At 42.9% G+C, this 25,258-nt stretch overlaps 1 protein-coding gene across 1 annotated transcript; it reads left to right on the forward strand.

Annotated features, from left to right (window-relative positions):
• The first annotated feature begins 15,833 nt into the window (after window positions 1-15,833).
• On the forward strand, window positions 15,834-17,730 carry LOC124657140 (F-box protein At3g22700-like). Its single transcript, XM_047195742.1, has 2 exons — window positions 15,834-15,938; window positions 16,693-17,730. The coding sequence occupies exon 2, from the start codon at window positions 16,726-16,728 to the stop codon at window positions 17,728-17,730; it is 1,005 nt and encodes a 334-aa protein (XP_047051698.1). The 5' UTR covers window positions 15,834-15,938; window positions 16,693-16,725.
• The last annotated feature ends 7,528 nt before the right edge of the window (window positions 17,731-25,258 follow it).

Raw genomic sequence — 25,258 nt, forward strand, 5'->3', positions numbered from 1 at the left:
CTTTTGTTTTATATTTGAGTCTTGGAAGTTGTTACTACTGTAGCAACATCTCCTTATCTTAATTTTTTTGCATTCTTGTGCCAAGTAAAGTCTTTGATAGTAAGGTTCATACTAGATTTGGATTACTGCGCAGAAACAGATTTCTTGCTGTCACGAATCTAGGTCTAATTCTCTGTAGGTAACTCAGAAAATTATGCCAATTTACGTGAGTGATCCCCAGATATGTACGCAACTTTCATTCAATTTGGGAATTTTCATCTGAGCAAGTCTGGTGCCACTTTAAAATTCGTCTTTACAGACTGTTCTGTTTTGACAGATTCTGCCTTTTATTTCGCATTGCTTTTTTCGCTGTGTTGGGTGGATTTCTTTGTTCCATTACCTTTCAGTAGCTTTGGGCAATGTCCATAAGTGTTAAGAATGATTTTGTCACCTCTGAACATGTGAATAACTACTATATTAAAGATGATCAACTTCGATTTTTCTCATAATTTTGGGCTTCTTCTGAATTTACTGAGGTAGAGTTCTCTTGTGTGCAGTCTGGGGTTGTGTAGCGTTTTGGAAAAAGTTAGTTATGTTTTACTACCAAGGCTATGCATCAATGGTGGATCTTCCCCTTGTGTGGCCGTAGCTGGCACATTGGCTTTGTCGGTGCTTTGATTTCCGTGTTGTTGGTCGGTTCTCGGGCGTTGTGATCTATCGACACTTTGAGCGGATTTTTTTTTCTCCCGATTCATTCCTCTCCTCGCGTTTGGGCCTCTCTGGAAAACCCGTGCCTCCCCAATTGCCTTTCTCCACCATAATCATTGTAGCAAGAGAGAGGCAATAATCCATATCCACACTACCGATGATAGAGATTTTGCGGTGGCCGGCAGAAGAAAGGAGGTGAAGACCGGCGACATGGGGAGTGGCTGCCGGCGGAAATAGAGGAAGCCGTCGGTGATCGGCGGCGGAAATAGAGGAAGCCGTCGGCGACCGGATATAGAGCACATATCCAGCAGGCGTCGAGATGCCCTACATCCTGCCGCCGAGATGCGCTGCATGTGGCCGATGTATAGCACGGGACGGTGGTACGCGGCAGCAGGCAGCGCTGCATGGGTGACGAGGTAGAGGTGGCAGGGAACGATGGCCAGGGTCGAAGTCGGCCGGGGCCTGGATGGTACAAGATGCTCGCGAGGTGCTGCTGGTATGGTCACGGATGTCTGCGTCAAGCTGTGGCTGCCGCGGAAGCAGAGGGAGGTACTACTAGAATCAGAGGAGGGCAGCAGGGGAGGGGCGTCGTGGCGAGAGGAGGCGGCAGGTGGTGGAGCTACCCCGCGACGATTGAAGACTCGGAGAGCTACATGGAGCGGCGATCGTTGGAGTGGCCGGCACAAATTCTTCTTCGCCTAAAGTCTCCTCTGCCACGAGCTCCCAGTGGTCGAGCGGCCGGTGGCCGTGGCGTGGGTCAGGATGTTGATTCAGCAACATCAACGGCTCAAGTACATATATAGGAGAAGGAGGAGGAGATACCTAGCTGCAGCTCGCTGACACAAGCGGATGGCGCGGCGTCGCGCTGGTGCAAGGGAACGAGGCGGGGCCGCGTGGGTGATTGCTACGCTTGGATCCTTGATGGCGTCTGGCGTGTGATTGACAACTCAGATCGGTAAGGTAACTCTAATCGTAGCTCATCATCTTTTCTTATGTCTGAGCCCTGGTGCTCTCTGTAATTCTTCTTTCTCCAGACTATATCGTTGGGCACCTAGGTACTAGGCTCAGAACAATGATCCAGGGCAAAGAGGAGCTGCTTCTAGCTAGCACTCACTTGTGGAGGAAAATAAATTGTTTTTGCTTCTGCTTTGTTACTTTGCTAATGGTTAGGCAAGAAAAATGTAGAAGTTAGTTCGTTCGTTTCTTTGGTATTAGGATTGCAACAGACTGAGTCCACCGAATTATCATCACCTTCATTTTGTGAACCATAGTTCTCTACAATCAAACACATAAATCATGAGATGCTTTGTATGTGCAGGATTTCTTTAACTTGTACAGTAACCAATTAGGTAGATAGCTCTTTTTTGTCGTTAATAAAATAACAATGCCCTGATTTATTTATTGCAGTGGTCTGCAATGTTGCAGTGTGTTGTTCAATAATATGTGCTTATTATGAAAATAAATACAAGTACATTCTTAATTCACCTAATGCATGGTGATCTGGAAACGCCATTTTGGTTGTTGATGGACTGGACTACCATTTTTTCATCACCACTCAATGCTTGGATGGGTCGGTAATGGGTTTAAATTTATTGGGTATCACTGAATTATTAATTCTGGCCTATGCTTGAAGTGATTTGAGCATATTAAGATCTCAGATACCGATTTCCTCATTGATTCGTTTTTTTAACTTGGATTTTTATATTCCTAGATATATTAGCTTGCTTTGGTTAAGCCTTGAAATTTTCTTCCTTGCAACAAATATTTAAACTGCTCTTGGTCGTGTTTGGAAGTCCTCCAGCTTCCGGCTTTCTGAAACTCCACCGTGTAATAGTGCCAAAAAGTATAGCTTCACCGAGCCAAATCTGGGAAGCTAACCCAATTTGCTGTACAAATATACATTTAGTGGATCTGGTAAGTTTCGTTCCAGATCCGATGTTTTTTTAATGTATAAAATAGCATGACACCTTATGTACCAGGGATTATATGCAGATGGAATTCTATATGTTCACCCACCATTACTGATTCTAAAAATATAATCCTTCCAGATTAAAGGGGCATTGGCACCATTCCCATATGGATGGCAGAGCAATGATGTGTATCAACTGGTTACTGCGAGATCTGAGGTTGTGACTTACTTACTCTAGCATCAGGGACGGAGCCAGAAATTGGAGATAGGGGGGGCGAGAAATCGAAGCATCGGGACAACGAGACCCACGCGTCGGCCCGCAAAACAGTCTCCTCATAGACAATTTCACCATGACAAGAGGATTATGGGAAGAGGTAGACTGCGGCATAAATTTCAAAGATAAAAATTTAAATCGTAGAAGACATATATATGTGGACTGATAAAGTTCGAGTTGATCCCATTCTATTTTTTTAATAATGTTACAAGCATATGTGGACAATCCAATAGTCTGTTATAATTTTAGGTATTTGTAATTAATTTTCACAGTTCTACCAAGTTTTGAAGGGATAGAAATTTTTAGATCCTATGGTAGGAGATGGAGACTGAATTCATAATAGAATTTAGAAACTGCCGTAAAAACAGAAGGGGATCAGAGCTAGGAGGAAACTAGCCTTTCCTTGCCTCGTTGCCCAGCGCTCATGGTGGGCATGCGGCCGGCCGGCCGTGCGCCTACGCTGTTCTTCAATCAATTGAAAGATGCAAACTGCAGCAGAAACTGGCCAAGAGTGCTAGACCTAGGCGGCAGGGGCGAATACAGAAAGAGGGGAGTAAAGGAGGACGATCTATCTGCAGCAAATTAGGCTTTCTCGTCCTTTGGTCTTCTAAAATACCGCGCTGGATTTGGGCCAGCCACAGATAAATAGATGGGCTTAGTTAGTTAAACAGCTGGGCTTCACCTGATTGGGGGGGGGGGGGGCGAAGTTACTCATTCACGTACAAAACGCTTGGTTTCCTGATCGCTATCAAGCAAAATCAAGATCGATAGGGGGGGCGTCGCCCCCGCTCGTCCCCCCTTGAATCCGTCCCTGTCTAGCATCCAAATAGTATCAAGTTGTTTATGATTTTCCTGCTGCTATTTTTTAATTCTACTAATTGTTATATTTCTGAAGAAGAAAATGCATTTGGGGCCACCCGTGCTGATGTACAGGTTGATTCGACCAAGGTACAAGAGTTTGTAAAAGCTTTATCATGTATGCGTGATGATTTTGATCCAAGGCCTCAATTTTGAACCAACATAATCTTGAAAAATAAATTAAAGGTGAATTCTCTGTTTTAGGTCAGATCTTATGCTAACTGTGGCAATTCCTTGCAATTGGCAGATTATGGTTTTGCCATATCTGCTAATCAAGGGATGTCCATGTTATTACATATAAATGTTACTATAAATAGTGTCATTATCTTAATTTTTTAGCAAGCTAATTCCGAGGACACCTGAAGCAACGAGGTGATATATTCTCATATGTGTTCTACACTTCTAACATCAATCATTTCTTTTCTTTCGCCTGCCTTGCTATTTCCATTTATTTATCCCCACATTTTCTACAAGAAATCAAATCTCATTACATTTTATATTATCAGATCTTTGAACTTTAGTGTGTTGCCCATGGTTTTAACAGCCGTGATGGATTTCTAGAGCTATGCAGCTTTTATTTTGGATTTGTTGTTCTGCTTTGATTTGTGCAGTCAAATTTATGTATGGGACAACCATCCATCCAATAACACGCATCCTCCTGTATGAAAATCTGAGTAAAGCGTATTCTTTCACTTTATCTAAAATAATCTCCCAATTGTGCTAAAAAGAAAATGGTGTTAGTATATTATTGTTCCTAAATCAGTCCCACGTGGTCTACAAGTTAACAAGCAACCAAAAGAAGAACCATGCGTGTCCAGAGAATGATATTGTGCTTCCATGATATTTGGTGTTCTTGGTAGTGCGATGGATTATATTACACTATACAAGCTATATTGAAGCTCCGATTTTTATGGTTGGATCTTACAGATCATGAATATTTTTTCCAGTGACAATGCAACAACATTGGTGTTGGATAAAAGTTCATCCCCATGACGATGCTTATAGGTGCCCTAGGAGTTCATATGTATCAGACGAGCTAAGGTAATCTTATTTCATTAACTATTCTTTTTCCATGATTTTACTTGATTGGTTTATGTATTTATGAAAGATTGATGGTGCTTGGTCTGCCGTTAGGTTTATTTTTCGGCATAACATCTGTTGAAAGTTTTAGCTCATATTTTTTTTCTTCGAACGGTCTATTGTCGTATTTAGATTGTATATCACCTAAGGTTGTTAATTTAGCATTCCCTTTTCTTGCTAATTACAGTACTGTTAATGTGAAAGGATGAAGTTTAATTATTATCTAACTTTGTCGCTAAAAACTTCTTTTCCTTGCAGTCAACCAGTGTATATCCTAATATGCCAATTGGTAAAATGTAGTACTATTATGTTTTCCCTATCTGAGCTTAATTTCCCATGTTTCCCATAAACCAAAAGTAGGCCTCTGTTTTCGGTGAACAATAAACATATTCACTTTTAAAGCACTGAATCTCTGGGAAAAAAAAAATAGATTTGCACTGTTACAACAAAGAAGTGTTTCTAGATAGTTTCACAACCCAGAGTAACATATTAGCTTCATGAAACACAATAGCAAGTAAATTAAATATATATACATTGTCGAGTTTCATATATTTTAATCTTACAACTTGGCAAATGAAACAAGCACCTTTATTTCGACGGGATGCCTAATGGTATGATATACTGATGTGCTACAGGCAACTGCAAGTGGTTTGCCTGAAACTGCTACACCGCTATTCGTAAAATGAGATGCTATAGGAAATCTGTGTGTTGCGAGATAACAGTAAACTGAATACTATCTCCGCAATGGTGTGCTCTTTTGGTGGAAGAGGTTCGCCTGAAACTGCCACACTGTTGTTCGGTATGTGTGATGCTACAGTAAACTGCATGTTTCTATAAGATAGTGAACTGAAGACTATCTCCTTTGGAACCGGTGGTATGAGCCAAATAAAGGGAATCACGCGGAGCACAATCAAACAATTAATGTAATGAGTAATAGGCAGTTACCAAACAGAGCATGGGAGGCTCCGCCAACATTTTTTGTAAATATAAATTGTGACCCACCCTTTAATGAGGCAACAAGAAGTCAGAAACAATGATACTTCTTAACGTTGTCAAGATAGCTAAATTTGAATTAATCGAGACCCACATAATTCTACATGGGCCAAAACAGTAATCACCCTATTCTACGCGGTTTAACAGGTGCGCACGTAGTTTAAGAAATTACGTTGATCATTATTTTAGTCAATAAAATATAGAATATATGGTATTGTTCAAAAAAAAAATAGAATATATGTTACAAAAATTATATCATCTGCTTTAATTAGTCCAATTTATTATACATATTATAGTTTAAGTAGTGTATCCCTGTTTTCCCACCTAATTTTGCAGCAAACATCCACTATACTGGCGCGGCGTGTCGGCGCGCCGATCTTTGCTAGTTTTTGATTATGCACTAACCCTCTAATGAGTTTGTTTCGAGTTTGGTGTGGAGGAAGTTTTCAAGGGTCAAGAGAGGAGGATGATATACTATGATCAAGAAGAGTGAAGAGTCTAAGCTTGGAGATGCCCCGGTGGTTCACCCCTGCATATTTTAAGAAGACTCAAGCGTCTAAGCTTGGGGATGCCCAAGGCATCCCCTTCTTCATCGACAAATTATCAGGTTCCTTATCTTGAAACTATATTTTTATTCGGTCACATCTTATGTACTTTACTTGGAGCGTCTGTGTGCTTTTGTTTTTGTTTTGTTTGAATAAATTCATGCTTGTGTGGGAGAGAGACACGCTCCGCTGTTGCATATGAACACATGTGTTCTTAGCTTTACTTTTAATGTTCATGGCGAAGGTTGAAACTGCCTCGTTCATTGTTATATGGTTGGAAACGGAAAATGCTTCATGTGGTAAATGGTATAATGTCTTGAATAATGTGATACTTGGCAATTGTTGTGCTCATAGATCATGTTTAAGCTCTTGCATCATGTACTTTGCACCCATTAATGAAGAACTACATAGAGCTTGTTAAAATTTGGTTTGCATGATTAGTTTCTCTGAGTCTAGATATTTTCTGGTTAAGGTGTTTGAACAACAAGGAGACGATGTAAAGTCTTATAATGCTTACAATATGTTTATATGTGAGTCTTGCTGCACTGTTTTATACTTGAGTTTGCTTCAAACAACCTTGCTAGCCTAAGCCTTGTATTGAGAGAAATTCTTCTCGTGCATCCAAATCCTTGAGCCAACCACTATGCCATTTGTGTCCACCATACCTACCTACTACATGGTATTTCTCCGCCATTCCAAAGTAAATTGCTTGAGTGCTACCTTTAAATAATTCAAAATTTATCACCTCTGATTTGTGTCAATGTTTTATAGCTCATGAGGAAGTATGTGGTGTTTATCTTTCATTCTTGTTGGGCAACTTTCACCAATGGACTAGTGGCTTCATCCGCTTATCCAATAATTTTGCAAAAAGCGCTGGCGCGGGGTTCCCAGCCCCCAATTAATCAACCTTCATTAATAATTCTCTTCACATGTTTTGCTCTGATTCATCAGTAAGCAACTTAATTTTGTAAATAGACACTCCTTCATGGTATGTGAATGTTGGAAGGCACCCGAGGATTCGGTTAGCCATGGCTTGTGTAAGCAAAAGGTTGGGAGGAGTGTCATCCATAAATAAAACTAAAATACATGTGTAAACAAAAGAGAAGAGGGATGATCTACCTTGCTCGGTAGAGATAACGTCCTTCATGGGAGCCGCTCTTTGAAGGTTTGTCCGGCAAGGGGGTTAGAGTGCCCACTACCATTCGTTGACAACAACAAACACCTCTCAAAATTTTACTTTTATGCTCTCTTTATGTTTTCAAAACCAAAGCTCTAGCACAAATATAGCAATCAATGCTTCCTCTCGCGAAGGGCCTTTCTTTTACTTTTATGTTGAGTCAGTTCACCTATTTCTCTCCATCTCAAGAAGCAAACACTTGTGTGAACTGTGCATTGATTCCTACATACTTGCATATTGCATTTGTTATATTACTCTATGTTGACAATTATCCATGAGATATACATGTTATAAGTTGAAAGCAACCGCTGAAACTTAATCTTCCTTTATGTTGCTTCAATACCTTTTACTTTGAATTATTGCTTTATGAGTTAACTCTTATGCAAGACTTATTGATGCTTGTCTTGAAAGTACTATTCATGAAAAGTCTTTGCTTTATGATTCATTTGTTTACTCATGTCATTACCTTTGTTTTGATCGCTGCATTCATTACATATGCTTACAATAGTATGATCAAGGTTATGATGGCATGTCACTCCGTAAATTATCTTTGTTATCGTTTACTCGCTCGGGACGAGCAGAACTAAGCTTGGGGATGCTGATACGTCTCCGACGTATCGATAATTTCTTATGTTCCATGCCACATTATTGATGATATCTACATGTTTTATGCATACTTTATGTCATATTTATGCGTTTTCCGGAACTAACCTATTGACGAGATGCCGAAGTGCCAGCTCTCGTTTTCTCGCTGTTTTTGGTTTCAGAAATCCTAGTAAGGAAATATTCTCGGAATTGGACGAAATCAATGCCCAGGGTCCTATTTTTCCACGAAGCTTCCAGAAGTCCGAAGAGGAAACGAAGTGGGGCCACGAGGTGGGGACACAGTAGGGCGGCGCGGCCCAAGCCCTGGCCGCGCCGGCCTAGTGTGTGGCCCCACCAGGACCCCTCCGAGGCTGCCCTTCCGCCTACTTAAGGTCTCCGTCGCGAAAACCCTACCACGTTCGACGAAACCAGAGAAAACCTTCCAGAGCCGCCGCCATCGCGAAGCCAAGATCCGGGGGACAGGAGTCTCCGTTCCGGCACGCCGCCGGGACGGGGAAGTGCCCCTGGAAGGCTTCTCCATCAACACCACCGCCATCTTCATCAACGCTGCTCGTCTCCCATGAGGAGGGAGTAGTTCTCCATCGAGGCTCGGGGCTGTACCGGTAGCTATGTGGTTCATCTCTCTCCTATGTACTTCAATACAATAATCTCATGAGCTGCCTTACATGATTGAGATTCATATGATGATGCTTGTAATCTAGATGTCATTATGCTAGTCAAGTGGATTTTACTTATGTGATCTCCGGAGACTCCTTGTCCCACGTGTGTAAAGGTGACAGTGTGTGCACCGTGTGGGTCTCTTAGGCTATATTTCACAGAATACTTATTCGCTGTTATGAATGGCATAGTGAAGTGCTTATTTATATCTCTTTATGATTGCAATGTGTTTTGTATCACAATTTATCTGTGTGCTACTCTAGTGATGTTATTAAAGTAGTTTATTCCTCCCGCACGGTGTAATGGTGACAGTGTGTGCATCGTGTAGTACTTGGCGTAGGCTATGATTGTGATCTCTTGTAGATTATGAAGTTAACTATTGCTATGATAGTATTGATGTGATCTATTCCTCCTTTCGTAGTGTGAAGGTGACGAGTGTGCATGCTATGTTAGTACTTGGTTTGGTTATGTTGATCTGTTATGCACTCTAAGGTTATTTAAATATGAACATTGAATATTGTGGAGCTTGTTAACTCCGGCATTGAGGGTTCGTGTAATCCTACACAGTTAGTGGTGTTCATCATCCAACAAGAGGGTGTAGAGTCTAGCATCTATTTATTTATTCTGTTATGTGATCAATGTTGAGAGTGTCCACTAGTGAAAGTATGATCCCTAGGCCTTGTTCCTAAATATCGCTATCGCTGCTTGTTTACTCGTTTTACCGCATCTTTACTTCCTACAATATTACTACCATCATCCGCACGCCGACAAGCACTTTTCGAGCGCCGTTGCTACTGCTCGCATTTATTCATACCACCTGTATTTCACTATCTCTTCGCCGAACTAGTGCACCTATTAGGTGTGTTGGGGACACAAGAGACTTCTTGCTTTGTGGTTGCGGGGTTGCATGAGAGGGATATCTTTGACCTCTTCCTCCCTGAGTTCGATAAACCTTGGGTGATCCACTTAAGGGAAACTTGCTGCTGTTCTACAAACCTCTGCTCTTGGAGGCCCAACACTGTCTACAAGAATAGAAGCACCGGTAGACATCAGATGCAAGAATAAAATACTCACACAAATGGAGGCTAGAAAAAGACCGGGTGCGACCAACTAAGAGAGCATAATGACCATAATCATACACAGTGACAAAATATATTAATCAAAGCATAAAGTGATACACAAGTTGCAAACTAAATAATCATAGAGGCAAGAATTGACTAGAATGTAGTCATAACATGTTGCAAAACATGTGCCAGGTCGACCCAAATAAAAACATTCGCAGGAGAATACATACCACAATATTATGCTTTTCTATTGTATGCTAAAAACAATGCATGAAACCTTCAATGGCACACTAAACACTCTCAGTATTTGAGACTAATCATAATAAAAACATAATTAACAAGCTCATCATGATAATAACATCTAGCAAGATATGCAAAAATAACTATACCACAGTCTAAAAATGCTTCCATTTGCATCACATACACATAAAACTTTTTTCATGCTTCCAACGCCAACCAAATGAAACCAAACAACTCTCATATATGAAAAACAAGTAAATTTCCAGAGAGCTATTAAAAATCAAATAAATATAAAAGTGGAGCGTGTCTCTCTCCAACGCAAAATGCATAACAGTGGAGCGTGTCATACTCCAAAATAAACATGCAAAACAGCGGAGCGTGTCTCACTCCAAAGTAAATATGCAAAGCGGTGGAGCGTGTCTCACTCCAAAGTAAACATGAATGATGGGATCCAACTTTATTGAAAGTAAACACACAGCAAAAAGTAAAGACGCTCCAAGGATAACACATATCACATGAAGGAATAAAAATATAGCGTGTTGAAAAATGACCTGGTGCTTTTTGTTGATGAAGAGGGGGTGCCTTGGGCATCCCCAAGCTTTGATGCTTGTACTTCTTGGATATTTCTTGGGGGTCCAGGGGACATCTTGATATCTTGTCCAAGCTTCATCTTATTGCATCATTCTTCTCTCCCTATACTTCAAAACTTCCTTCACACAAAACTCAGCACAATTAATTAGCAACATTAGCGCAAATAAAAATATATCAAACCAGCAAGGCTTCAGTAATGGCACATATCAAACACTCATTTTAACATATGCTACTGTAGATACTTCTTCCTAAAGCTCTTTTTCACAAAAGAACTCAAAAAGACAAAGCATAAGACGCAAATGCAAAACATGGCAGAAATCTGTCAAAACAGACCAACAGGCAGAGATCGAAATTAAAGAAATAGTTATGTTGCTCAAATCGAAAAATTATAAACTAACTAAAGTTATATAACATACTGGGGCATAATTACAAAAATTTGCAGCTAAACATATCGTTCTGGTGATTTTTAAGAATTTTTTTCGTGACCAGCACAGAATCTGTTTTGGAATTGCAAATACCCCAAACACTGCTTTCTTTCTATTAGAGGCTACCCTTGGCATAAAAACGAAATAAAAACGATAAGGAGAGGTTATTACAGTAGCAATAACTCCAAAGACTCAAAAAAGCAAAATTAACAGAAATAAAACATGGATTGTCTCCCATAAGCGCTTTATTTTCTTTAACGCCTTTGAGCTAGGCGCAGAAAGGGTGCAAATCAAGTATTATCAAGAGGTGGCTCATCAACACCATAAGTTGTCCTATAAATAGAGTCATAAGGTGACTTCTTTCTTTTTCTAGGGAAGTGTTCCATACCTCTTTTGAGTGGAAATTTATAACGAATTATTCCATCTCTCATATCAATGATAGCACCTGCAGTTCTAAGAAACGGTCTTCCCAAAATAATAGGGCATGAAGCATTGCATTCAATATCCAAAACAACAAAATCAACGGGGACATAATTGTTATTCACTTGTATAAGAACATTATCAACTCTCCCCAAAGGTTTCTTTGCAGCAACATCAACAAGAAGAACATCCAAATAACATTCTTCTAACGGTGGCAAGTCAAGCATATCATAAACTCTTTTAGGCATAACAGAAGTACTTGCACCAAGATAACATCAAGCATTACAATCAAATTCTTTTACTCTCATCTTAATAATAGGTTCCCAACCATCTTCTAACTTTTTAGGAATTGAAGACTCATGTTTCAACTTCTCTTCCCTCATTTTCATAATAGCACTAGCAATATGCTTTGTAAGAGCAACATTTTGTTCACTAGCATTGGGAGTTTCAGCGAGATTTTGCAAGAACTTTATAACTTCAGTAATAGTACAACTTTAAAAATCAAAATCATTGCTATCAAAAATAAAAGGACAATTATCTCCTTGTACTGTATTGTAAACATGCATTACTTGTACCGTATTTCATGACGATGTCTATATATACATGACGACGTTTGTGGTTTCTTGAATGATGTGTACATTGCTGAATTGAATGAATAATACAAAAACCTGAAACTCTGACGCGGCAGAAAAATGGCCAGTTTCCCTGCCGCAGCAGAGAAACGCTGCTCCATCCTCAACCTCTGCCGCGGCAGAGAAACAAACATTTTCTCTGCCGCGGCAGAGATCCTCCAGTCCCGGTTCGTACCGGGACCAAAGGTCCTCCACCACGAGCCCCCTGGCCACACCACGTGGCGGGGCCTTTGGTCTAGGTGTATATTTGAACCGGAACTAAAGGGTTGAGCCTTTAGTCCCACCTGTTTGGTCCCGGTTCAAAAACCAGGACTAAAGGCCCAAATGAACCGGGACTGAAAGCCTGTTTTCTACTAGTGCTAGGTGCACTCAATATTTCTATCAGTCGATGTGGCCGATGAAATATTTTACCCGTGGGTGTTTTGGTTTTCAGTGTACACCGTTGTCTGCGCGTCTGACTACTGAGCACTATACATTTAAACGGACCGTACGGGCTACTCTAGAGCTTGTAGTTATGTTTTTATTCACTTTTAATCATTGCGTCCCTGATAATGAAGAGGTATGAGGAGATCTAGATGTTTGTGTGTTTCAGTTCATCAAAGTTTAAAGCGGGGTACCGAAGCAAAAGTGATTTTATAGTGTGCTTCGGTGTCCTCCCTTAGCTCCACGGTCCTGAAAAGTTGGAGCTGCTCCAGATTTTGGTACAAATATGTGAAGTTGGATTCGTGAAATATAAAAACGCAGAGCACACCTCGTCATGTCTGGGACGCACTACGTGATCGCATAAATCTTTGGCTGGAAGTCCATCTCGCCCGTGGCGAAGTATTTTCTGGCGGTTGAGTTAGGCTGGCCATGGCGGTGAGGATGGCTATGATGGTGATGGCGGCACTGAACCACCCGACATTGCCGTTCCCAAATACCAGGGTAATTAAAAATCTTGAACCAATTTTCAGACTCATATTAGAATTATGAATCCATTACGCACTCAAGAGAAGAGACGGATTTGAAAAGTTAACTGCAAGCTGCTCTAGCTTTTGGTACAAAAACATAAAAACACGGAGCGGCCGTAATTTACATCCGACTCATAAGTGACCGAAATGTTACACACGTGTTATCTATCTCCTCTCTCCTCCCGCCACCAGACTCTTTTCCGATATGAGTTCACCGCAACACGATTTACATTTGTCACCACTGAATCATGGCCTCTGACGAACGATTCTACGTACCTTCCTCTGGAGTCAAACTTATCCGATTCATTCTCGCTGCCGCGCAAATCAAGTTGTAGCTTCACTACAGGAAAACACATCTTTGCCGTGTATATTTGCCTTTACCGGGTGTATTTTCTCGGATACACGGCAAAACCGCTCTTCGCCGGGTGCCAAAAAACAATACACGGCGAAGGAAACTATGCCGAGTGTTAGCACCCGGCGAAGAATTGCGACATGGCATAGTAGGTAAAATACACTCGGCAAAGAAACAAACACGGCGAAGACACTCTTTGCCGAGTGATGCAGCGTTACACACGGCGAAGAAACCTACCACGAGGCATATAACGTGTATGGCTAGCAGGAGAATAACCGCGCATTTCTTCGCCGGGTGTCTCCCGTTAGACACCCGGCAAAGAGCCTCTTCGCCGGGTGTTTTTTGGCGGTACACGGCAAAGTAAATTTTTTAGGGAGGCACGACTTTTCTTTGCCGTGTGTATTCCGGAAAGCACACGGCAGAGAATGTCTTTGCCGTGTGTAATCTAGAAGGTACACGGCAAAGACTCTCTTTGCCTTGTATTAGATCAAGACACTAGGCAAAGACGTCCGTTTTGCCGCGTCGAGTGTGGCGGTACTCCTGTTGGATGATGCCTGAAACCGAAAAAGATGGGCACATAAAATGATACGTTCCGGAGCTAAAAATAATTTTTCCAGAAAATCTAGAGCAGAGAAAAGTGGGCGCGTAGTTCAAATACAGCCTGATTCCAGCGACATCGGCAGGAGATGGCGGGGGATCCTACGGATTCCAGGAGAGCTAGCGCGTGGGGTGGGTGTGCGGGAACGCTATGTGTAGGCGTTCTTCTATTGTTGTGCATGGGTTTCCCTCAACCCTAGTTTGTGTCCCCTATACCCGCTTCACACAAAAAAAACGTTCCGGCACTCGAAAAATAGAAAACGGGTTTTCCGTGGCCACGATGTCAAAACCCCGCACACAGCGTTGATTCCCGTCCCAGGAAACACACATGTGCGCGATATGGCCTCGTTCCGGCAAATTATGCATGCCCGTTGGCCATAACCTAGCCCGTTTGACCTAAAAGCTATAAAACTCCGTAGGTGATAGCTCATTTCATGAATGTTTTTCCGGAATAACTGTCGCATTCTAAGTTTAATTGTTTTCCTTGCAACTGGGTCACATAAAACTCCAAACTTACCGCTAGGGTTTAGGACACGTGTCGCTCATCCAACAGCACGACGCTTGCGGTTCGATCACAGGATGCAGAGCACACCTCGTCATGTCTGGGACGCACTACGTGATCGCATAAATCTTTGGCTGGAAGTCCATCTCGCCCGTGGCGAAGTATTTTCTGGCGGTTGAGTTAGGCTGGCCATGGCGGTGAGGATGGCTATGATGGTGATGGCGGCACTGAACCACCCGACATTGCCGTTCCCAAATACTAGGGTAATTAAAAATCTTGAACCAATTTTCAGACTCATATTAGAATTATGAATCCATTACGCACTCAAGAGAAGAGACGGATTACTCATATTAGAATTATGAATCCATTACGCACTCAAGAGAAGAGACGGATTTAAAAAGTTAACTGCAAGCTGCTCTAGCTTTTGGTACAAAAACATAAAAACACGGAGCGGCCGTAATTTACATCCGACTCATAAGTGACCGAAATGTTACACACGTGTTATCTATCTCCTCTCTCCTCCCGCCACCACTCTTTTCCGATATGAGTTCACCGCAACACGATTTACATTTGTCACCACTGAATCATGGCCTCTGACGAACGATTCTACGTACCTTCCTCTGGAGTCAAACTTATCCGATTCATTCTCGCTGCCGCGCAAATCAAGTTGTAGCTTGCTGCCCCAACCACCAGGAGCTTGCTGTCACCGCCATTACGTCTCACGCTGCTTCACCTAGGAAGAAGTTGGTTGAGGCGGCCACAACAAGTTTCTGGTGGCGGCGGCAACAAGCTACAACTCATTTGCACGGCAGCAAGAACGAATCAGACAAGTTTGACTCCGGCTAAAGGTACATTGATTCGTTCGTCGGCGGCCTCGATTCGGTGGCGGCAAGCGTGAATCGCGCCGCGGTGAAATCAAATGGGGGAAGAGTCTAGGCGAGGAGGGGGAGAAAGATAAGACGTGTGTAACGTTTTGGTCACTTATCGATGGCAGTGGGATGTAAATAAACAGTTGCTCCGTATTTTTCTGTTCCACGGAACCAACTCCATGAATTTGTACCAAAAACTGAAGTAACTCCACAGATCCAAAAAAAATATACTAGACCAGCTCCAACTTTTCGAAAACATGGAGCTGAGGGGGGGACACCGGGGAGCACTCACCATAGAAAAAATACAGAGGCTTCCCAATCGGGCTAGTTTGGGCCTCTCTGCAAACAACTATCCTCTGTTCCCACTGCTCCTCGATCCTTTTCATCGCGGAACTTGTCTCAAGAATAAATTCACGGCGAAACTCGGAGGACGACCCACGCCGTGGAAGAGAGAGAGCTCTTTGCTCTCGGGCAGCGACGGTCGCCGATCGAGCTCCTCTGATCGCCCTCGTGAGTTCCGCTCGGTTCCTTCTTGCGCTATTTGTTAGTCCTCCTTTCACGTTGTTTCGCTCGCTTCCTTATCCTCCCCTGGTAATGGCGGCGGCTAGGGTTTATGTGCGTCGTTGTGTTGAGGCGCGGGAGGAGAAGCTATAGTCTTTTTGGTTCTCAAAATCAGAGAGGATGCAGAGCCCGTTCTTGCTATTTGTTAGTACTACTTCATTCATACCACAGCGTAGTGCCTAGATAATGCTAGACACTGACAATCTCTGCCTTCGTTTCTTAGATTGGTATAAAAGACAAGGCTGCGATGATTTCTCAAGACATGAGTGCCCAACATTGTTTTCCGGCTGCGGGCATAATTATGGAGAAACCATCGCTTCCAAAATTATAAAATTAATAAACTTTCTCAAGTACCGAGTACTCTGCCTGGCTGTACATATTTCCACTTTTACTTGAATTTTAGTAATGGTGGTGGTTCTAGAATTAGAGGGGATCGATGTACATCGTGTTCTTGCTATTTGATAGTTCATACGACGGCGTGATGCCTAGATATTGCTAGACACGTCTGTTTCTCTTCAGATTGGTATGTGTCTTTTTATTGGCAGCCATTGATTTCCTTCCCGCAGCAATTCTTTTGTCGATAAAAAACATTAATTAAAAGGAGTGTTAAACTTGCTTAGGTATCGAGTACTTTGCCAGGCTTCAAATCATCCCCTTTTTCGAGTATAGCATGCCCTACCAATTCACATATGTGTGTCTGCAGAAGGATTTTCTACCAAGGCTGATTGCGCCTACGATGGTGCCGGAGGAGGCCAGATCAAATAATAAGCGACAAAAGGATGAACGCACCATATACTGCCTGCCAAGCGATATCATCGAGAGAGTATTTCTTACGCTTCCCTTCAGCACGCTGCTGAGGTGCGCTCGTGTCTGCAAGCAGTGGCGAAACTTCATCCACGATCCCGAGTTTGTCGCATCACAGCTCCAGCATGCGCCTCAATACGCCCTCCTATTCTTCCAGCAGGAGACGGTTTCGCGTCAGCGCTGCCCTAGTGATGCTATCCTGGTCGATGAAGCATTGTCGCAGTCGACATGTGCGGTGCCAGTTATTGGGCCTGATGAATTCCTCTTTGGTTCGTGCAATGGGCTCCTTGCCTTATACACAAAGACATCAACAATCAAGATAGCTAACTTTTCAACTGGTCAGTGCTTGCATCTTGAGAAACCTGTGAAGAATTTGAGAGGTGACCACTTCTCTTTGTACACCTTTGGATTCCACCCAGCGACAAAGCAATATAAGATTACACATTTTCTCCGTGATTGCACTCAGACGGGTCGACCGCATAATAATGACAACGTCAGCGTCATCCAAGTTTACACGCTTGGTGATGAGAAATGGAAAGATATCCCAACCCCGATAGCTCTAAACTTGAACAGTGTGAGAAATTCCGGAGTAGTCAATAATGATGGGACGCTGTATTGGTTGACTGAAGATATGATAGCTAATTGCCGGCATGCTATTATGTCCTTTGATGTGAGCGAAGAAATTTTTGCACGGATTCAATTGCCAGCAGTTCTTCAAGATTGTGCACCTGGTTATCCTCGTCGGTACTGGATCAGGGAGATAGATGGTAAGATGTGCATAGCAACTGCTCAAACCCATCGTTATGTGCCTAGATGGCTTGTTAGTAAAATTCACGTCTGGACACTTGACCACAACAAAAGTGAGCACATCGACGCGCAGATTTCGCTGCTGATCTCGGGCGAAGTCGATATCAGGACCGCTACCGACCACCAGTGATTCGCGCCTCCCGTTGACCGCACAGTGGCCCCAGTCACGTATTGATCCCGTATCTGTCGTATAGTGTACTTTGCGTGGTACCGTATTGGACTTGAAAAGATTCCACCGGGTGGGGCCCGACCGTATCGCCACGTCCGCGTCGTCCATCTCCTCACCCCCGCCGTCCGAGTCGACCATTCTCTCCCCTTTTCTTCTCCACACGCCTGTATCCTCGCCGCCGCCATTGCCGGAAGCACCGGCGCGCATCCTCTCTGTCTATAACATCAGATCTAGGATCATTCCCCGAGATCCTGAGTTGCAGCTACTCGATCTCCCTCTCCATGTCACCGTGGTCCGGGTCCAAAGGAGACGGAGCCGAACCAGATCCGTCTCTGCAGAGTGATGAACTCGCCGGAGATTATGAATCTGGATATGAGGTAAATTTCCACACCCTGTCATCCCGGTGCTCAACACGTTTTCGTGAAGTGATAAACCTGATTCCGATTCCCTTTCTCCGGCAGATCGACGCCGGCCACGACGCCTTCCTTGATCTGCCTCGAGAAATCCACCATCCGTGCTTCTCTGGTACGGAACTCAACACACATCATAGGTGTCGTCATGGCGACTCCCCTCAGCGGAAGGTAGCATTCGACATGGCTGCTACAGGGAGAAGATTTCTTGGATGCCCTCGGCAGGTTAGTAAAAAAACAAAAAAAATCTGTCACCTCCCTCAAACGATTTAAGAATGGTACGAGGTAAAATTTTGTGTGTTTACAGCATGAATAGAAAATCTGTTTACGGGCACGTTCATACAGCTGGTGATATCTGTCAATTTCAATTTGGCATTATGCTCAATGAGGATTTTTTTTTCTTGCATGATTATTGTTCTGCCTAGGGCGCCAATGGTAGGCTGCTGGCAGTACTATGATATTTTTCTGTTTGGTGTCCACGCAGAGCAGGAACCATTGACAGGTTGTTTGTATTTCATCAACTTAACTACCTAAATATAAACGCGTGTTTGGTTGGAATACAACATTCGTTCGCATGATAGTGAGCACCTCATAGGAAGCACAAAAAGATGAAAAATTTATGTATCTTATAAAGCTGACTATTTTTAGTATCGCCTTTCTATCTCACCCTTTTTTTAAACGTTAAGCAGGGAGCTGATCGCTGCTCGTTTGTCGTATGGGTCGATGACCCTTGGAATCCAGACAAGGTCCTTGATCCACTTGTGGAACTTGGTTGGCTTACGAAACAGAGAGGGTATCCACACGTGTGAACCGGAGACACAGATGAATCAAGCACACCTAGCTCTGCTGACTGAGAAGAACAATCTGCGGATCGCTGTTGACCAAATGGAGCACAGTTTTATGACAAGAGAATTCAAGCTTAAGGAAGTGATTCGACGCAATAGTGATGAAGCCACCCGCCGACTGAACTTGTACGCCAACTTATGCATATCTGTCGTCAGTGTAGCTGTCACCGTATTTGCTCTGATGGTGGTTGTGCTACTGAAATAGACCATGGGACAGTTTGTATTGTTATCGTTTTATCAGCTTCCATACCAAAACCCCTGCATCGCTCCTACTATCGCTTTTTTGTTGAACATTTGATATGGATCGAATTGGGATTTTTGGATGGATGTCCATGTGTTACTTTGCTTGTCAGTATGCTTGTATATTAGAACTTCTACCGTTCCCCATTGTAAGGCGAAATCTGATGTCTCAGGATCATAGTCGCACAATTTCCTGTAACTAAATTGCTCCTGTGACACGTTGTGTGGTGAATATATCTTCTCATAATAGTACCACAGGAACACATATATTGGTACCACATAAGAATCCACTGCTGTACCGTTCAGTGCACCCGGATGTACTGAACTTGTACGCCAACTTATGCATATGTGCCGTCAGTGTAGCTGTCACCGTATTTGCTCTGATGGTGGTTGTGCTACTGAAATAGACCATGGGACAGTTTGTATCGTTGTTGTTTTATCAGCTTCCATACCAAAACCCCTGCATCGCTCCTACTATCGCTTTTTTGTTGAACATTTGATATGGATCGAATTGGGATTTTTGGATGGAGGTCCGTGTGTTACTTTGCTTGTCAGTATGCTTGTATATTACAACTTCTACCGTTCCCCATTGTAAGGCGAAATCTGATGTCTCAGGATCATAGTCGCACAATTTCCTGTAACTAAATTGCTTCTGTGACATGTTGTGTGGTGAATATATCTTCTCATAATAGTACCACACGAACACATATATTGGTACCACATAAGAATCCACTGCAGTACCGTTCAGTGCACCCGGATGTACTTTTCATGAGGAAGATTTGGTCTGTGACCGACGCGTTAGGAATCTGCGGCGTTCTCAGTGGTACGCGTAAACGATAACAATAAATATGCATCCATTTGCTTACACCATCGTGCGTAGAATCTAATCACGCGGTCGGGCGTGAGAGGGGGGATAAAAAGTTACCAGCGCAATCAGCAAGACAAACATGTACATGTGTGACCAGGTAGCCATCCAACTCATAAGGACAGCGCACACGGCGTGTAGTATCAACTTAGGCATGAGCATTCCAGAAGATAGATAGTCGATCAAAGAGACTAGGTTTGCGTAGTAGGCGCATAAAGAGGCCCCCCCCCCCCCCCCAGCGCATGGTACCAGCAAAAATCATGCTAAACATAGTTTCGATTGTAATATTAACCCTAATTAGTTAGCCACTGGGAAAGACGGTGGCAGAACCGACACAAGAAGTCCCTTCATAAGAGAGCCTCTGAAGGATGGATCTACCCCTTCTCGATTCTGATTCTCCTACATGACCTTGATGCAGCGCTTATACTTCTCTGGGATTTGGCTGATGTTGCCTTCGATTGAAAGGGAGTCAACTAGGAGGTTCATCCGAGAATGATTTACTCCATCCCCAACCTGCAAGATATAAGCCAATCCATGTGAGGACCGAACCCGGATCATGACATCTCCAACTTGAAGTGCTTCACCCATTAGCCGTGCGGCTCGACATGCACCATATACGGTCCCCAACGAATTTGCGCAGCAATCACGATGCCCCGTACTACTACTTGGAGTGCTTCACACATTAGCCGTGCGGTACAACACGCACCATATACGATCCACATCTTCAAAAAAATAAAAAAAATTTCATTGCGACCCCAGACTATGAGGGGGCGCAGTAATACGAATTCCTACAATGTACATGCTTACACTACTTGAAGTGCTTCTCATATTAGCCGTGCGGTACAACATGCACCATATACGGTCTCCACCGGATTTGCGCAGCAATCACGATGTCCCGTAAGAATCATTGTGAAAACATCATAATACGAGTGGATCTGACATATTCACAAGGAGTCGCGTGATGAATGGAAGATTCAGAATCGATGAGATCGCGAATATTTCATGCCAGAAATATACAAAAAACGTCCTAAATCCAGACAATGGCAATGATCACAATCCTACATTATCTTATCCTCAAGACCAATTAGACCAGGGTTGTGAGCAATTCTTGCGACAAATATTTCTCCGACTTTGGTACATACAAAATCCACCAAAATAAAAAACATAGTTGCGACCCCGGGCTATGAGGCGGCGCAGTAAACTGACTTCCTATGACGTACCTTCTTACACTACTTGCAGTGCTTCCAATAATAGCCGTGCGGTACAACATGCACCATATACGGTGCTCGTAGGATTTGGGCAGCAGTCACGATGTCCCACCCGATACGAGGTAAAATCACACACACGCTAGCAAAATTTTAACAGGTGAAGAGGTAAGAAAAGCAGCATATTACGATGGAAATTGACATATTCAACCGGAGTTGCGCTTGGAAACACCCCACGGTGCGAGTGGAAAACACACTCACGCTAGCAATGTTCGACGGAAGAATCCGTAAGAAAATATCATAATACGAATGAAAATGACATATTCACAAGGAAATAACCTGATGCATTGAAGTTTCCTAAATTATTTCAACCCCAAGACCAATTAGTTCAGGGTTGTGATCAAATCTTGCGATGAAAAGTTCCCAGACACCGTAAATAAAAAATCATCAGGATCGAAAACATCATTGCTACCCCAGACTATGTGGCGGCGTAGTGATATGAATTCCTATAACGTACCCGAGTATACTACTTGCAGTGCTTCACAGATTATCCGTGCGGTTTAACATGCACCGTATACGGTCCCCAACGAATTTGCGCAGCAATCACGATGCTCCGTACTACTACTTGGAGTGCTTCACACATTAGCCGTGCGGTACAACACGCACCATATACGGTCCCCATCTTCAAAAAAAAATCAGAAAAATTTCATTGCGACCCCAGACTATGGGGCGGCGCAGTAATATGAATTCCTATAATGTACATGCTTACACTTCTTGCGGTGCTTCCCATATTAGCCGTGCGGTACATCATGCACCATATACGGTCCCCACCGGATTTGCGCAGCACTCACGATGTCCGTAATAAAAACTACTTGCAGTGCTTCATACATTAGCCGTGCGGTACAACATGCATCATATACGGTTCCCACCTTTCTGGATTTATCTCCACACGATACGAGGGAGAAATCACCCACACGCTAGCAAAAAATAAACAGGAGAAAAAGTAAGGAAGCAACATATTACGAGGGAAGATGACATATTCATAAAGGAGATACGCTTGGAAACAACACACGGTACGAGGGAAGAACACACACACGCTGGCATGTTTCGACATAAGAATCATTGAGAAAACATCATAATACTAGTGGATTTGACATATTCACAAGGAGTCGCGTGATGAATGGAAGATTCAGATTCGATGAGATCGCGAATATTTCATGCCAGTAATACAAAAAACATCCTAATTCCAGACAATGGCAATGATCACAATCCTAAATTATCTTATCCTCAAGACCAATTAGACCAGGGTTGTGAGCAATTCTTGCGACCAATATTTCTCCGACTTTTGTACATACAAAATCCACCAAAAATCAAAAACATAGTTGCGACCCAGGGCTATGAGGCGGCGCAGTAATATGACTTCCTATGACGTACCTTCTTACACTACTTGCAGTGCTTCCGTAATAGCCGTGCGGTACAACATGCACTATATACGGTGCTCGTAGGATTTGGGCAGCAGTCACGATGTCCCACCCGATACGAGGGAAAAGCACACACACGCTAGCAAAATTTTAACAGGTGAAGAGGTAAGAAAAGCAGCATATTACGATGGAAATTGACATATTCAACCGGAGTTGCGCTTGGAAACGCCCCACGGTGCGAGTGGAAAACACACTCACGCTAGCAATGTTCGACGGAAGAATCCGTAAGAAAACATCATAATACGAATGAAAATGACATATTCACAAGGAAATAACCTGATGCATTGAAGTTTCCTAAATTATTTCAACCCCAAGACCAATTAGTTCAGAGTTGTGATCAAATCTTGCGACGAAAAGTTCCCAGACACCGTAAATAAAAAATCATCAGGATCGAAAACATCATTGCTACCCCAGACTATGTGGCGGCGTAGTGATATGAATTCCTATAACGTACCCGAGTATACTACTTGCAGTGCTTCACAGATTATCCGTGCCGTTCGACATGCACCGTATACGGTCCCCAACGAATTTGCGCAGCAATCACGATGACCAGTACTACTACTTGGAGTGCTTCACACATTAGCCGTGCGGTACAACACGCACCATATACGGTCCCCATCTTCAAACAAAATCAAAAAAAATTCATTGCGACCCCAGACTACGGGGCGGCGCAGTAATATGAATTCCTATAATGTACATGCTTACACTTCTTGCGGTGCTTCCCATATTAGCCGTGCGGTACATCATGCACCATATACGGTCCCCACCGGATTTGCGCAGCAATCACGATGTCCGTAATAAAAACTACTTGCAGTGCTTCATACATTAGCCGTGCGGTACAACATGCATCATATACGGTTCCCACCTTTCTGGATTTATCTTCACACGATACGAGGGAGAAATCACCCACACGCTAGCAAAAAATAAACATGAGAAAAAGTAAGGAAGCAACATATTACGAGGGAAGATGACATATTCATAAAGGAGATACGCTTGGAAACAACACACGGTACGAGGGAAGAACACACACACGCTGGCATGTTTCGACATAAGAATCATTGAGAAAACATCATAATACGAGTGGATTTGACATATTCACAAGGAGTCGCGTGATGAATGAAAGATTCAGATTCGATGAGATCGCGATTATTTCATGCCAGTAATACAAACAACGTCCTAATTCCAGACAATGGCAATGATCACAATCCTAAATTATCTTATCCTCAAGACCAATTAGACCAGGGTTGTGAGCAATTCTTGCGACAAATATTTCTCCGACTTTTGTACATACAAAATCCTCCAAAAATCAAAAACATAGTTGCGACCCCGGGCTATGAGGCGGCGCAGTAATATGACTTCCTATGACATACCTTCTTACAGTGCTTCCATAATAGCCGTGCGGTACAACATGCACCATATACGGTGCTCGTAGGATTTGGGCAGCAGTCACGATGTCCCACCCTGATACGAGGGAAAAGCACACACACGCTAGCAAAATTTTAACAGGTGAAGAGGTAAGAAAAGCAGCATATTACGATGGAAATTGACGGAGTGGCATACTTAGACGTCGAGATTTCCTCTTCAGAACTGTGTCCGCTGCGGGTAAAAAGGAGCATTATTAGGTATTAGTGCATCGACATACAGCACTAATCACGCCTGATCCGAACTACTTCAAAAAATGATTCCCATGACACCCATCACACTCATATGTATTATTTGAAGAAACTGCTAAGTAGGCATCTGATGCATGTGTTTGGATTTCTAAATCCCAATGAATATGCTGATATTTAACCAAATCATCCGAAGTACTTGTCAAAATGTAACACAAACGAATCCTAGTGCACGCCCTTTCTGCTAGAATCCAGTATATTCTATAGTCCTTAAGGCATATGTCTGATCTGACTCTTGCAGCTGGTCAACACACGATTTGCAATGACATTTACTGATTCATACTTTAGTGACCCTAGAAAGTGCATACACTGGTCTGGTAAAAGGTCCTGTATCATGAAATTTTATTTCCACAAGGGGAATTCACACAAGGCATGTGGCTGTACTCCTACAGCCCATTGAATTATGCTGGTACTGCACTACATTCATGTATTCTACCTGTCAAAGTGTGCAACCAGTAGAGGCTCCTGCACATCCTTTCTGTTAAAATTCAATATGTTCTATTACCCTTGTACCAGACATCTTGCCTACATATGGTAGCATTTCAAGTCACAGAATTGCAAAAAAAAAACATACACTGAATATTACTTGAGAGGTCCTGAACAATAAATATGGTGTTCTGGGTAGGGTCCTAAATCAATCAAATTGCTTCACACTCATGAAATGCAGTGGTGGCCTGACCGCAAGGTGTACTACTTTACTGTCACCTTACAGATTGAATTCCAACGAATTAGGTCCAGGTTGAGACTGTAAGTGGTATGATTAAACTAGCACG

Source organism: Lolium rigidum, chromosome 5 (genome assembly GCF_022539505.1).
Source record: "Lolium rigidum isolate FL_2022 chromosome 5, APGP_CSIRO_Lrig_0.1, whole genome shotgun sequence".
NCBI classification, from domain to species: Eukaryota; Viridiplantae; Streptophyta; class Magnoliopsida; order Poales; family Poaceae; genus Lolium; species Lolium rigidum.